The sequence below is a fragment of the Pseudochaenichthys georgianus genome, chromosome 21 (genome assembly GCF_902827115.2).
Source record: "Pseudochaenichthys georgianus chromosome 21, fPseGeo1.2, whole genome shotgun sequence".
Taxonomy (NCBI): Eukaryota; Metazoa; Chordata; class Actinopteri; order Perciformes; family Channichthyidae; genus Pseudochaenichthys; species Pseudochaenichthys georgianus.
Window position 1 is genome coordinate 1,124,310 of NC_047523.1, and position 17,130 is coordinate 1,141,439.

General features: G+C 43.1%; 1 protein-coding gene across 1 annotated transcript in view; it reads right to left on the reverse strand.

Moving 5' to 3' along the window:
• Positions 1 to 17,130, reverse strand: part of LOC117466834 (inactive dipeptidyl peptidase 10-like) — a 104,203-nt gene that overhangs the window by 67,573 nt on the left and 19,500 nt on the right. The window contains exons 4-6 of the mRNA XM_034110310.1: positions 15,294 to 15,389; positions 12,089 to 12,183; positions 11,667 to 11,741 (exon numbers count right to left, since the gene is read on the reverse strand). Of these exons, the coding sequence (XP_033966201.1) occupies positions 11,667 to 11,741; positions 12,089 to 12,183; positions 15,294 to 15,389 (266 nt within the window). The remainder of the gene's footprint in view (positions 1 to 11,666; positions 11,742 to 12,088; positions 12,184 to 15,293; positions 15,390 to 17,130) is intronic.

The window sequence follows — 17,130 nt, forward strand, 5'->3', positions numbered from 1 at the left end:
GTGACTGCTCCGCCATCTGCCTGACTGAAACCTGGCTGGATCATTCGATTCCCGACCAAGCAGTATCACTCGCAGGATACAAACTCCACCGAGCCGACAGGTCAGTGGAACTAACACACACATCTAAAGGTGGTGGAATATGCATTATGGTCAACCATCGCTGGTGCACAAACTCCACCTCGCTAAGCCATGCATGTTCCCCACTCCTGGAACTGTCAAATGCAGACCCACCTACCTTCCCAGAGAGTTTGCATCGATAATCATAATCGGTGTTTACATTCCACCTGAGGCTAACGCTAACACCACCATGAGCGATCTAGCCAGTCACATCTCCTCCGTGGAAAACGCACATCCAGACGCAGCAATAATTGTGTTAGGCGACTTCAACCACACCAATCTGTCCACGGAGCTTCCCAACTACCACCAGCAAGTTACCTGCCCCAGCAGAGGAAACAACACACTCGACCACTGCTATACTCCACTCAAGGAGGCTTACCGTGCTTCTGCGGGAGCTCCGCTCGGCAAGTCGGACCACGCAATGCTGCTGCTTATCCCGAAGGACAAACAACAATTGAAATCCTCGGAAACACCAATAAAATCCTCCAAGTCCTGGTCCACAGTAGCCATCGAAAAGTTGCGTGGATGCTTCGCATGCACTGATTGGGAAGTTTTCAACGCAGCTGGGGACCTCCATGCCTACACCGACACAGTGACGTCATTATGTCCAATTTTGTGAGCAGCTGTGCATCCCGACGAAAACAGTAAAACAACACAACATAAGCCCTGGTTCACCAAAGAAATTCAACAATTAAGAAAGGACAAAAACTATGCATACAAATCCGGAAATAAAGAGGACTATATGGCTGCAAAATACAAACTTAGATCTGGAATAAGAAAAGCCAAATTAAATTATGCTTCAAAAATAGAACAGGACATTTCAAACAATAACACTAGGACAGTTTGGAAAACACTTCAGGTCCTCACCAACTACAAAACAAAGCCTCCCCCCACACCTGAAAATGACCATCAGCTTCCGGACAAACTGAACGCCTTCTACAGCAGGTTTGATCATTCTCCAGTTTCTCCACTATCACCCCCATCTCCCCCCCCCTCCCCCACCATTCCTCATCAAAGAGGCAGAGGTGAGGTGCACGTTCAGGAGACTGAAGAGAAACAAGGCGGCAGGCCCAGACAACATCAGCCCTGCGGCACTCCATCACTGTGCTGCAGAACTGGCCCCTGTTTTCACCAACATCTTCAACTCCTCCCTCTGCCAGTGTTCAGTTCCTCACCGTTTTAAGGAATCCACTATCATCCCTGGACCCAAGTCTAATACAATATCCTGCCTCAATGACTACAGACCCATAGCCCTCACATCTGTGGCGATGAAATCATTTGAGCGCATCATTCTCAGGCACCTAAAAACCAGCACCTCCCCCCTCATGGATCCATATCAATTTGCTTACAGAACCAACAGATCCGTTGATGACGCTGTCAACCTGGCAATCCATCACACTCTACAACACCTGGAATCCCCCAACACCTACGCCCGTATCTTGTTCCAGGACTTCAGCTCCGCTTTCAACACCATCAACCCGGAAAAACTCTTCAATAAACTAATGGACATGAACACTGACCCCTGCATCTGTCACTGGATCCACAGCTTCCTCTGGAACAGACAACAACGGGTCAAAATAAATAACAAGGCTGTGTCCTATGCCCCTGGTTATTCTCACTCTACACAAACCAACTCACATCTCAGCACCCCACAGTCAACATATATAAATACGCAGATGACACAACACAACAGGACTCATCTCAAATAATAATGACACACAATACCTCACTCAGATCCATCAAGCAGTCACCTGGTGCTCAGAAAACAACCTCCTACTTAACACAGCAAAAACCCAATAAATAATCATCGACTTCAGGCGAAAGCCACAGCCCAAATAACCTCTATCTATCTCCGGCAAACTCATTTCCACCACAGAATCACTCAAGTTTATTGGCACTCACATAAGCAATAACCTCAAATGGAAGACCAACACAGACCACATCTACAAAAAAGCCAACCAAAGGCTATTCTTTCTGCGGCAGCTCAAGAAATACAGAGTGAGGAAACATCTCCTAATCCAGTTCTACACAGCCATCATCCAAAGCATCCTCACATCATCCATCACCGTCTGGTACAGCAGTTCAGACAACCTCTCCCGGAATAAACTTCAACGTATCATCAATAAAACATCAAACATCACCGGCAGTCCCCTTCCATCACTCGAATCACTTCACCACCAACGAACTGTCACAAGGGCAAAGAAAATCATGTCTTCCAACTTCTGCCCTCAGGGAGGGGCTACAGGTCACTGTCAGCCAAAACCGCTCGCTTCAAACAGCTTCTTCCCCTTTGCAATACGGACACTAAATGGACTCTAAATAACCCCAAAGAACAATAACAATCCACCACACCTTGAACTTTATGTTATGATATGTCTTTGCCCTGTGCTGTGTGTTGTACTTTTTATTGTCTGTTTATTGTATGTTGAATTGTATGGAACAAGCTGTAATACTACTGCACTGAACACGAATTCCACCAGCCTGGCTGTGTGGTCATTAAAGATTATAATCTGATCTAATCTACATATAAGTAATTTTACAACTTGTATTTAGAAATACTAAATTACTGTTGTAATTAATTATGCATAAATGTGTTCATCCATTCAATGTGGCATCTGCTATAATGGGGTTAATGTATGATATTACTTAATAATACAATACATTATAATATATGATAATTACATTTTAGCTTTATTTATTTCTTATTTCATAGCTTCTCATTATTATTATTTGTATCGCTCATCTTATTTTTGATTTTATTAAACTGTGTGAATCTGTGCTATCCTGTTTTTCACTCTTACCCTGTTGCTGTTTGAACTACTGAATTTCCCCACGGGGATTAATAAAAAGGTCCATCTTATCTTATCTTATCTTAATGTATAAGTTGATTTCCTTCAATCTACTGTACTGTGTAAAAGCACCTCAACAATATTACAACAAATATACTGCATAAAGCAAACTATACACTTTATTTGATCTAAAACATTGATATTTTTTCATTATAGTAGCTTGTGAAAACCATACAGTAACACATACGTGATTAAATGCTACAGTATTCAGCAAACACAACTGCAGAGCTGCAAACATTGCAAACAGACTAAGTTCTATAACACCAGTTGTCTTTGTGTATTTGTTAATGAAGCGCCATCTCATGGTTAAATCCTGTAATTGAACAAATGGGGAAATTGGGCAACGCCCTCTAGCAATTTGGCAACACCCCCAGCCACTGGGATCCGCTGGGTTTTTGGTTGGGACACACCCATGTGAGTCCTATCTGGAGTGCTACATCTGTAGGTTCTAGTTCCAGATCTTTTTGGTGTAAAAGCAAAATCCCAAGAACCATCGGCCTAGTTATTGGGAAAAGTATTCCGGTGTGAAAGCGCCTAATAAGTACTTTTCTTAAATTAAAGTGTTTCTGTTGTATGCCACTTCAAATGTATACTCTACTACATATCAGGGGCAAATACAGTTGCACGATAAGATACGATGGATCTTTATTAATCCCCGTGGGGAAATTCAGCAGTTTAACAGCAACAGGGTAAGATTGAAAACAGGACACTTGGGATTAACATGCTTGCTCAATACGCTTTTTCCGCTGTAACACAGACATCCTTGAAGTAGGTTTATATTCTACTTATTCTGGTAAACCTGCAGTATAGAAGTGTCTCCTCCCTCTGGCAGGGAGGGTCATTGCACAACCACCGTGGACGCCTGCTAATGACTCATCTCTGGAGGTGCGCTTGTAGCATCTCCCTCGAATCAGGAGTGCTCCCTTCAGGTGTAAATAAGGGCCCTTAATAGATGATGGTGATTACGCCGGACTGTCCCATGAGGTCCCTCAAGAATGTAAGAGCGCGGCGTGTTGTGACTGCCAATAACCGTTCCACTCGCCTTCTGATCCGTGACCCAAACCTCTTTTCCCGGTGCAAGCCTCTCAAGACTTCTCACTCGATGACGCAGGTTGTACCGCTGTGCATCCTTTATTCTCCTCTCTCTTTCTCGCAGAACTACAGCCTCGCTGTCGGGAAGAGCAGGATCCAGCAGCGCTGGTAATGTTGGCACCATTGTGCGAAGCCTGCTCCCCATGAGAAGTTGCGCAGGGCTATACCTGTTCTGTAGTGGGGTGGCTCTGTAAGCCAGCAGAGCCAGATATGGGTCTGCTGCTTTCTTAACGAGACTCTTCACAGTCTTTACAGCCCGTTCTGCCTCACCGTTGCTCTGTGGATATTTCGGGCTGCTGGTGACGTGTTTAAATCCATACAACTCTGCAAACTCTTCAAATGCCCTTCCCGAGAACTGCGCCCCGTTGTCTGTGACCAGCGTCTCAGGGATACCATGTCGTGCAAAGATGGATTTGAGATGGTGGATTACATCCGTTGATTGTGTGGGTGTCAGCAAAGCCATTTCCACATACCTTGATGCATAATCCACTACCAGCAGATATGACTTGCTTCCCAGCATAAACAAGTCGGCACCCAGTTTCTGCCATGGTCGGCCTGGGTATTGTGTTGGCATCAGCGGCTCGTTGGGGTTCTGTCTCTCCTTGCTCCATGTCCGGCAGTTGAGAACCAACTCATTCAGCTGCTGATTTAGCCCTGCCCACCATACAGACTGTCGGGCACGCTCCCTACACTTCACCACTCCTTGGTGACCTTCATGTAGTCTGGCGAGCACATCATTTCTCATTGTTGCGGGGATGACGAGTATGTCCCCCTTTAACAGTAGTCCGTCCTTTACAGTTATGAACGCTTGTTCCGCCCAGTATAGCTTTATGGCTGGTTTGCTGTTGCTGTGTGCTGGCCATTTCTCTTCACACAGCTGCATCACTCTTCCACACACACTGTCCTTTGCCAACTGCTCTTTTAGCTCTTCCAGGTAAGCCGTGCTAGCTGGCAAACTATCAATAATCATGTCCACATAGATATTCGTGCTCTCGAATAACTATTTTTCATCTGGTGTGGAGTCTCTTTTCACAGGTGCACGTGACAGTGTATCGGCCGTCCACAGGCTTTTCCCTGGCACATGTGTGATTGAGTAGGAATAACGCATCAGGCGCATGCGGAAACGTTGAATCCGTGGGGGAAGCGCATCCAATGCCTGAGACCCCAGGAGACTCAGTAGAGGTTTATGATCTGTATCCAGCTCAAAGTGTCTGCCGATGAGAAAGTTGTGAAACCTTTCACAAGCCCAGGTTAAGCCTAAAGCTTCCTTTTCTACCTGTGCGTATCTCTGCTCCGTCTGTGTGAGAGAACGTGACATATAGGCTACTGGTCTCCAATCCTCTTCCCATTTCTGCAGAAGCACACTGCCCAAGCCGTATGATGATGCATCTGCTGAGACCTTGGTTTCTCTGTTTGTGTCATACATGGCTAGCACTGGTGGAGATATCAGAGAGTCTTTCAGATCTTGGAAGGCTCTGGCCTGATCGATGCCCCACAGCCAGCAGTTCTTTTTGGAGAGCAGGTCTCGAAGTGGCTTGTCTCGCTCTGCTAGCTGCGGTATGAACTTCCCCAGCTGGTTGACCATGCCTAGAAAGCTCCTCAGCTCGCTCACATTTTTCGGCTCTTCCATTTTCCTTACCGCCTCTGTCTTGCTCGGGTCTGATCTAATGCCGCTAGCAGTGATCACATGGCCCAGGTATGTCACCTCCTGTTTGGATATGTTGCACTTTTCCACATTCAAGGTGATTCCTGCCTTTTGGATCTTCTCCAGCACAGCATACAGACGAGGGTCATGCTCCTCCTGTGGTTGGCCCCACACCAGTACATCGTCCATGTGCCAGACGACCCCCTCTAGTCCCTCAGTTACCTCAGTTGTCATCCTGTTTTGGAAATGCTCAGGGGCTGAGGCTATGGCGAAAGGTAGCCGATTGAAGTGGTATCGGCCAAAGGGTGTAATGACCGTTGTGTACTTGGCTGAGCCTTTTGTTAGAGGTATTTGCCAAAACCCCATGTTTGCATCCAACTTGCTGAATATTTTGGCTCCAGCCAGCTTTCCCAATGTTTCTTCCACTGAAGGTAGAATGTACTTTTCTCGACACAGACTCGTTCAGTTTAGTTAGATCCACACATATGCGAACAGCCCCTGTCTTTTTAGGCGCCACCACCATGCCAGCGCACCAATCTATGGGCTCCTCAACTCTGCTGATCACTCCCAGGTCTTCCATGCGGGACAGTTCCTCTTTGACTTTGTCCATCAGTGGGAGTGGAATCCTTCTAGGCGTCTTCAGAGAAAACGGTTAGGTTAGTCTTTAGCGTGTCCATAGTGACGTTGTCTAGTCGTGCCACTAGCTTCAGCGCTACACTGGCAGGCCTCCCGAGCAATGCTGTTTGCAAGCGTCGAATGACATACACATCCTCCATAAGTTCTCTCTCTCCTTTCTTCAGCAGCATGCCAGCAAAGCCCACTACGTCTAAAGGATTTTTCCCTGGACCCCAAAGTGGCTTCCTTGGCTTTTGAAGTGCTGGTGGATCTTTGTGCTTATCGACCACCTTAAACACGCAGTGAGGAATGACTGTAACATCAGTGTCAATTTTGAACTGCACGCTTTTGTTGTTAATGTCAATGTCTGCCATCCACGGATCATTCTCGGCCTCAATGCTGCCTAAGAACAAGCCTTCCTCTTCTTCATTAACCTCATGCACGCTTTTAGCTGCTTTACACACACGCATATAATGTCCCATTTTCCCACATGCATGGCATTTCCTTGGCTGGACACTCAGTCTTTACATGTGAAGGAGAACAACCACAGTTATAACACTTTGCATCATTACCCTTGTTGTATTGTGGCTTGGCTTGGTAGCTATTAGCAGATTGAGCTTTGTTTTTAGCAGATTTGCTACTGCTCTTAAACTCTGTCCACTAATTTAGCGTCACACATCGTCACTTGGCAGAGAAGATTGTTGCCGTTTCACCTCTTCACTCTGCCGAGCCATGGTTATAGCTTTTCCCCCAAGGTAAGGTCTGAGTCCAGTTGCATCCGTTCAGACAGCCGCTTATCCGTCAATCCGACAACAAGCCTGTCTCGAATGAGTTCATCATGTAGCACGCAGTAGCTACAATGCCCCGCTAGTGCATATAGAGCTGTGACGAACGAGTCCACTGGTTCACCTTCTCCCTGTCTGTGCATATTAAAATGTGCCCGCTCATATACAGTGTTGTGCTAGTTACTGAAAACCAGTAACTAGTTACCATTACTAGTTACTTCATTTCAAAAGTAACTCAGTTACTTTACTGATTACTTACACCAGAAAGTAATGCGTTACTGTGAAAAGTAACTTTGTAGTTACTTAAAAAAGGGCTCCCATTATATTAATGCCCTTAGCCTTCATTTCAGTACTGTTATTGCATTGGAGAATAATACAATCTGTTGATCAACTTGACATGCATTATATGCAATCTGGATAGCATCGATATTAGCTGGCTTTACATTTGTGTATATTCTTTCTCCAGGTAGTTGGAAAAAGTTTTCCGTCCCATATGCCGTGTGCCGCCCGGACATGCTATCATGCTAACTAGCTCCCTGAAAGCGGGTGACTCCACTGTAGCAACAGCCTGCATGTGTTCTACAACATACCGTGCAATGGCTTTATCGACTTTTCCCTGGCAAGCAGTCCCTTGGTTAAAATCCAGCCGCTGTTGCTTCGGTGCAGGTGGAGGTGGAGTGGCGTCGGCTGAGTCTCTGTGGTCTTAGCTACTAGCTTCGTCCCAGCATGTTGTTTTTGCAGATGTTTTAAGAGATTTGAATGACTGGTTTGGGCAGTAGATAGGCTCTTTGACCCGCCAGGACACAACTTACATTTAACTAAAACGTTCTTTTCTTTGTGCTCGACAAAAGTGAAATAGTGAGAATATCTCCAGGTGGAGAAACTAGACTTGAGCTCCGCAGCCGCCATGACAGTCTTGTTAGTAAACAACACAAACACGCCCCCAGGCCGTCTCCTCATGTGACACAGGAAGTATCTAAGTACATTTACTCAAGTACTGTACTTAAGTACAGTTCTCATCTCTGTTCACCTGGCTGTTGACTATATAAAAAAAAAAACGCAGTAACGGAGTAACGCACCATGTAGTAACGGTAACTGAGTTACTGTAAATGTACTTTTTCTTGTAATGTTTAATTGAACTATTCATCTTTCAGACTGCACTGTAACTTTTATCCATGTATTTTTCCTTAATGTTTATTTTATTAGCTTTTCTTTTTTAATGCTTAATGTCTTTCATTTCTTTTTTGTAAAGAACTTTGAATTACCCTGCGTCGAAAAGTGCTATATAAATAAACTTGCCTTGCCTTGCCTACTGAATTTAAAAAGTAATGCGTTAGAGTACTAGTTACTGCCAACAATAACGCCGTCCCAACACTGGTCATCCCAACACTGGTCATCTATGACATTTTTCTTGACAACGAAGAAGCCTTGAAAGCCATCCCGCACACCTTGGTAAGTGTCTCCGCTGTGAGAGTGTCTTAGCATTATCGTCTGCCATGTCCACTTTCCTTCCTTTTCACCGTCAATTGGCTCCAAACAATACTTTTTCCGGTGAGTTCAACTGTCACAATTACGTGTCTCTTTATTGGTAGCCCACATGCTAGAACACTCCTAGCTCACATGTCCGTTACCATAACATGTCGTCTCCCTATGACGTCACTGAACCGTGCCCGTAGGGCTTCACTACTATTGGCTAACACACACACACACACACACACACACACACACACACACACACACACACACACACACACACAGCACAATAACACCACAATTACATGTTAGAGAAAGAACATAAGAAAGTTTGACAAAGATGAGGCTGTTAAACGGGCAGCGGAGCCGCTGTGTGTAGAAAGAGAGAGAGAGAGAGATGCTGAGCTGCACTGTGCAGCGATCAGCTGATAAGGAGCATAGAGAGCTGCGGTCCGCGGGGCTCGGCCTCCTGTCCTCACAACTATTAATCCCGATACCGGACAATTGTTATTTGTTCTTACTCTGAACCGAGTTTTGCTTCCCAACCCTGCCACTGTGCTACACTTCCCGCCCCGCCCCGCCCCCGTCTAACAGTACAGAAAGCGACGAGATGCATTTCCTTAGGAATCGATAAGCAACATGTCAATGTATACTAGAGTCCATTACTTGACTGATTTGCCTTTTGTGTCAAATGAGTCATCAGTTGTATCCCTGTGTGTAAAGCATTTCATGCTGTTGAGTTTAATTGCTAATTCATTAGCACAATGTTCACCAGAGTCAATGTGGTGTTAGCCTAGCTGTGCTAATCTGCTGTGACAAGTAATGCTGCTCTCATGATAAGGCATAATGTGATCTATAATGTCCGTGTGTGATGGGATCAGAAAATAAAAGGTTGGCTCTGCAATTTGACTCCAATACATCTTTTCTTCTTGGATAGAAAGGCATTGGGAGCTAGGGGGGAATCTAGGGGGGGTTGTTAAGTTTGAATATTAACAAACTTTACGCAGATTTGATGACTGCACCTTTAATCAGACCAAAATTAATTTATAGAAATAAAAACAAGAACCACATTTTTCAATATTAGTATGTAAATATTCAAGGGTTCTTTAATATTAAAACTGTATACAGTACATCTAACCAGGTATTAGATCCATGCTAAACATAAGCATGGCTCAACATTAACCATCGTCCTGTCAGCTAGGTTTACAGAGGGGTTTAAAGGGGCCAGGCTTACCGTCTTCACCAGACTGAGCAATTGTAAAAAAAAATGTAAAAAAGTTAAAGGTAAAGAACTGCATTATTTTTAATGTTATGATTCCCCGTTTCATTTTCTTTTCATCAAGTATAGCAGTCAGTGGATATATTCTTAATTCCAAGTGAAACAACTGGAAACAAAGTGAATTGTGTCATAGGGATAGTGACTGGGGATTGCTTCATATTTGTTACATGTAAACAAATGGAACATACTGTTCTGTTGGACAGGTCTGTTTGATACTTCTGCATACCCTGCTCCTGTTTAATTCTAAAAAACATCTCAATGACTTTGTTGGAAATCGATTACCACCATACATCATATTACTCTTAGTAAACTCAGAAGAACTCTGTCACATATCTACATCTCATCATATAACCGTATAAACCACATGACTGCATCGCTCACAATCAGCATGGCCTCCATTAGGCATTTTTATATTTTCCAATATTATTTTAAAATAAAAAAAATTCCATTTAATATTGAATAATCCATTTCTTGCACAATAATATCCTGCATCATATTTGTTGCTGGAAATGTGTATTTCCACATGTATATTTTCTACGGAAGAGGATTAGGGCAAAATGAAAAAAATGTTTTGGGGATATGAAAAAAAAGCGCCAGAATTCTGATTTTTTTTTTTATAATAACACTTTGTAACAATACATTCAACTATAAGTGTTAATTGTGTCTAAATAACTCAAAATTAGGTATTTATTTATTCATGTCTTGTTACATAAGAATAGATCATATTTGTTAAGTGTTATTATGGGAGAATTACTATTCTTGTGCCACTACTGCCTTATTCGGCCCATATTGAGCAGAGCATATTAAGACCAAAACTCATGAACAACAACTTCCTTACTTGCAACAAATCAGCACTAATTAGAGGGTTATTGAGGAAAAACTCTCAACTAATGGCTTATTACTTGTAGAATATGGTCATGTAGAATAAGGCATTAATAAGTGTTTTATACGGACTAATAAAGAGCCATTATACTGCTAATATGCATGTTAATTAACAACTAGTTGATGGTGAATTTGTGTACCTTAATATAAAGTGTTACCATTTTGTTTTACTTTTGAATGCTATTTTATTTCTATTTCAGAAATATTTCTGACTGTTTATTTCTAGTGTCTTTATTTCTCTTACATTGCCTTGTCTTTTATGCTGCTGCAACGCAAACACCTCCCAAATTGGGATCAATAAAGTATTTATCTATCTAATATCAATATTTGAGTGTTACATGTTTGTCTGAGCTACAACCTGCCATCCCTCATACTTATGTTAGGAATGTATTTACTGCATATATCAAATCAACATTTATACAAAACACATTTTATAGAAAATGTAATTGCAAAATAGGGCAACTGTCCTCCTGAGCTGACAGCAGTTTCCTCTGTTTCATTATTTAACGGTTCATTATTAAATCATCTGCCTGGCAGTATGAGGGGCTGCGATGCATGTTGGGGCAGTTCAGGATTAAGCTCCCCTCTCATCCTTGCAAATTCCTTCCTATTTATACATCCGGGCATTTATGGCATACACGAATCCCCATACTTTGAATTAGGAACACACTTTACACTCAACTCTTAGTCAGTATTAGAATGAAAAGAATGTAGGTTTGGTATTTAGAACACAGCCGATGTGTTTTCTCACAGCTCTGACGCTGGTGCCCTGGTGCTGGATCAGTGCTGGCTCAAACTCACCGAGTGATAAGAGATCTGCATGTGGCTCACATCTCCATGTTGGTTCAGGAACTGTAAACCCCAGTATTAACAGCCCGAGCCAAACGCCAGTGTCAGAATGTGAATGCAGATTATTGAGAGGTGCTCACCTGCTTGACATCATATCCCAGAAGAACAAAGTTTAGATCTGGAGAAACTGCAAACGTTGAGGCCTTAAAAGTTGCCTATGGGAAGGAAAGTAGATACATTCTTTTAGTTTTCAGCCATCCAGTTTTTGTGAACTTTCTTAAACTACTTTAGAGATACAAATGCCAAACAATCATTATCTAAAAACAAATCTTAACACATTCTCACGAAACGAGATCTGTGTAAAAAGCTCGACCTCAGCCGGGGCGAACACCTGCTGACGGCTAACACGTTGCCATGGTAACAATGACACGTGATGCTAGAAAAGCAGAGATCTAAAAACGTAATACAATGTCTTTCAATATGTTTTACTTTTTGTTTATGGCTGTCAAGTTTCCTGAGTGGACATGTCCTTAATGAGTGGAGACACAGGGCCAGCACTTACAAACGTTGTGTTCTTCAGCAGCAGCTGGGTCTCGTTGCTCTGTGTGTTGGCTTTCATGATGTCTCCATCCCAGCTCCGGAAGATGATTTCCTCATCTAAGAGAGACACAGGCATGCTCAGAGAACTGCAAACACTTTTTTGATTTGTTGTTTCTATGGGTTTGAGAAATGTATTCAGCTCAGACGTTGAGAGTCAGTCCCTGAACCAAGAAACAATGAAGGTCGACCGCGTTTCAAGTGAGATGTGATCATTATGTCGTATTTCTCTTAGAAAACACTGACAAATGTGAAAGACACCTTTGTTCAGATCCCAGAGTACATGTTCATGGTTTTTTCACATGTGAGAGAAAGGTGGAGTTTATTACTTGTCTTTGGTCCTCTACGCATTTTCTAAACCTACTACCGTTAATATTATTCAGTTTGCTGAGAAAACGACATGTGTTGACAATAGAGGTCACAGTAAGGCTGTCTCCACATGATAAGCAGACGTGAATGCATTCACCTATTCACAATAGTACACTTGTTGCCTTAGCAACCGCAGCCAAATGGATTTGCTGTCATGTGGTGCTCAAAGTTTGAATTATTTACGTGGCCACTTGACATAATTTGCATATAATTGAAAAGCACCGACCATTGCTAGAAACTGGACCACATGTTAGAAGTTAGACTCAATAACGATGTGTTTTAACTCAACACATCTGATTGGGTGTGCTTTAGGTTGATCATGGTTTGATAGTCGAGCGGTCAGCACGGGTACATTCTAATATGTTTTACTGGGCATGCAGCAGTAGGATTGTGTTTCTATATTTGGACAAAAGCCACGGGGGCGTTGATTTTTATGAAGCAATTTCTAATATGACGTGTGCCAACCGAAACTGATCACAAGATAATGATAACAAACCTGTATTGCCACAGCATTGTCATAGCGACAGACTGCAGGACAGTAAATGTATGGATCATTTAACAATCAGAAGGTTGTGAGTTCGATCCCACCCCCTGCAGGCGATATGTTGAGGTATCCTTAACGGACAAGATGACCCCTATTCACTCCTGGGGGCAAAAAGCTGCACATTGCTCTGGTTGAATGATGACCTGAAGTATGTAGAGCGCTTTGAGGATTTCTAAAGACTGGATCAAGTGCTGCATACATACAGTCCATTTACCATTCAGAGTGTTTGTAAAGATGTGAGACTTCACATATATAATCCTGACACACACTCCTACACCTTTATGAGCTGTGTTTTGCATTAGTGCTGAAACATGTGGAACACCTTCTCTTGTTCTGTTCATTGGACTCGAGAAACCAAGCAATTATGTAATGTGAGCACTCCTTTCAAGCACGCTGCTCTGGAATGACAGGTATGAGTGTTTTCTTTTGACCCTGCCATAGAGTGTATCATTGAAAGCATCGAGCTGATTTCAGAAGCTACAGACGGATGTGGCTTTTATAAAGCAGCGTCCTTTATGTCTGTTTATTTCTGACAAGGCATACAGTACGTAACGCAGTAATTGTTCCTTTATGGAAACAACCTGTGCTTCAGTGGACGAGCCATTTGCAGTTTCACATTTGACTACACAAACTGACAAACACATTAGAACAGCACAACTGCAATAACAGACAGACTGCAGGATTCTGAAGGTTGGATTATTTAGATTTCATTCTTTAATACTCAGATACAAAATGAAGGCTTTGCTTGACACACCTGTCCAACAACTAAAGTTACTACAAAGTCTACCTCTAAGATGGATGAATGCTTTGTGAATATTAATAACGGAGAAAACAAAACCTCCACTCATACTGATAGAAATGTGACTCAAGTACTTAGACAACAAAGATAATAGGCTCGATTGAGATGAGCGAGACCGACGCCAACATGCGCAATTGCGACCGCCGTCTTGCTAGTGCGTTGCATGATGGTTGTCACTATCCGATCTGCCGCCCTGCCCTATCTGCAGTGCGCATGTGCGAGATGGTCCGCCATATTGGACAACTCCATACGGCAACTCTAATAGGACAGTTGACACAGTGGCGTTTGGCAAAGCAGAAAAAGAACACTCAAAAAACCCGACAATATTAATCTGAACTCGAGAGAGAGATGAGTTATTGTTATTACAACGTGGCTTCACTATTATTTAACAACTCTTTTCATTGGGTTCTTTTATTTGGGGTTAAGTGCATTGTCAGAATAAGTGAGGAATGGATTTAACTTCTGTTAGACAGCTATATGCCATACATGTTTGCACACATTCACAGTAAATATGTATTCAGTATGATAGCTGTCTAACAGCAGTAATTGTTCCCTACCGAACATTTTGTGATGTCATTTTATTGAACTTGCTTGATTGGAAAATGTTAGAAAAAAAGCTGCAAAATAACAGTAATCTCCCTGTAGAACTTTAGGTTCTGTATTTATTTTAGTGTTTGATCATACAAATCTAATGAAATACAATTGTGAAAATTAATTTTTCTCATCAGAACTTTAAGGTATTTGAATGTAACATTTTAAGACAATGGATTTTGAAAAGAGAGGAAACATCTGTAACATTACAGTGTTTTCCTGTAAAATCTTTAAGGAAAATTCCTGGATTCATTCATGCATTTTTCTATGAGTATATCTTTTCGGCGTTGCAGTTTGTAGCATCCTCTCTCCTCCAGCTGCAGATTGTGACCAATTCTTGATGTTTAGCTCGGATGACGGCGCGTATCGAACTGTTCTGATAAAAACGACTCTGTATCTCGTTGTCTACCTTGCTATGATTGTAAAATCATGTCGTCTGTATTTTTACAACATTATGTTCATGAGTTATTGACGTGCATGTCCCCTCGCTCTGAGTGTTCTCTTGAGGTGTCTTTCACTTATGTGAAACCTGTGCCTTTTGCCAAGCACTGATGTTATATCTTTATATTTTAGGCCAAGCTCAAAGTAAAATCGATGAACCTCTCCATTGTTGTGGTTTCTGTGTTGCCGAACTGACCCGGAAGTACATTGAGCTAAATAAAAAGTTTTGCAAAACATATATATATTTTGTTTTTTTCAACCAATTTTTTTTGTTCTTCTCCATGACCCCTAGGGGGCTCCGTAGCTTAGAGGTTGCAGATATTGCAGGAACAAAATATTGAGAACATGTGTGCAATAGCAGAACCAACCACATGCTATAACTTCCTACAGTTATTTGCAGTGTCAGCAGCTGTTTTTACAACTTACCACTGATCCACTTGGCATCAGGATCATGTAACTGGAAGTCTCTTTGAAACAGGTCATCCAGTGTCAGCTCTGAACCAAAAGGTTTACCAGCATCATCTATAGGAGAAAAAATAATAGTATAAACAATGAATTATCCCTAAAAATAAAAAAAGGCGGAACTCACAAGGCCCCCGGAGCGGACAGTGTGAGGTGGATTTCCTGCTGTGTTTCCCCGGATGTTTGATATAGACCAAGTGCCATGCCAGCGGGATACCGCGGAGCTCAGGATGAGCTTTGCAATGTCCCGCTAACATGGCTCGCAGACCCCACGAAGCAACCAGGAAACGACACCAGTAATCCTCCTCACACTGTCCGCTCCTGGAGCCCCACAGGGCGACCAGCGAGCCCCGCAACGTCAACACGGCCCCCAGACCCCACACAGCATTCTCATCTGTTTGTCATTACTGGTGTCATTTTCTGGTTGCTAATAAACGCCATTTAAAACATAAACACTGATGTTCAGCTGTAACGTGGGCGAGCTGACCAATCAGAGCACAGTGGGCTCATACTGTAGGGAGGGGAGGGGGGGGGGGGCAGGAGCTCCAACCAGCCGTGTAGGACAGAGAGTGAATACACAGACTATACAGAGATGCTGTGAGAAACCAATGTGAGTTTGGAACAGTGAACAATGTAAATGTATTCTAGTCGACCTCAACAAGGGAATTAGGATCAGTAGAAATGGCCAAAACAAGGGACCTTTACGTTTTATATTGACGCTTAAAATGCAGCTACAAACATTCTACAAAATCCCAAGCTATATCAACACCACAGATGTTTTTATATAAAAGCACACACAAAATGACAAGTGATGAACAGTGAATGGATGAACGTACAACACCAGAAAGAGGTCAGGGTTAACAAGGTCTTTTAATTAAGGTCAAAACACAAAACGCTCACTTGGAGGATCAAAACTCTAAACAAAAGCATCTACATGGACTATCAAAAATATACTTCACACGATCAAGGGATGACTGGCAGGCTTGACGAGACAAGACAAACTGGCACAGGACAAAGGGAGACGCAGACTATATATACACACTAGGTAAGGGGACACAGGTGGCAACAATTAAGGGAGGGGCTGACAATCACACTGGAGGGGAAAACACACCAGGAATGCTCTGAAACGAGAGGGAAAGGTTACTACAAAATAAAACAGGAAATCACAAGACAAAGCAAAAGACAAAAGGACTGAACTAAATAAATGAACTTAACACAAATGTCTAGACACCACAGTACCCCCTTCTTTATGGACGGCTCCGGACGGCCCAGAGAGTTAAAATCCTTTATCAGGTTCTGGTCCACTATGAAGCTAGATGGGATCCACTCCCGCTCTTCAGACACAAATGTCTAGACACCATAACGTGTTAGTACTTGGTGGAGAAACCCTTGTTGGACAGACAGAGGTCCGACACTTCTTGTAGCTGGTCTCCAGGTCTGTGCACATCTCAGGAAGGATGTTGGTCCACTCCTCTCTGAAGATCCTCTCCAAACCCTTCAGGTGTTGAGGCTGATGCCTGGCATCTGGAAGCTTCAGCTTCCTCCACAGATGTTCTATGGGATTAAGGTCCGGGGACTGGCTAGGCCCCTCCCTCACCTAAATGTTCTTCTGCTTTAGCCTCTCCTGTGTTGCCTTGGCCGTATGTTCAGGGTCATTGTCCTGCTGGAAGACCCCTCCATGACCCATGTTCAGAGTCCTGGCTGAGGGAAGGAGGCTATCGGCCAACATGTTACGGTACATGGCCCCGTCCATCCTCTCCTCGATGCAGGGAAGTGGTCCTGTCCCCCTCCTGTCAGCAGA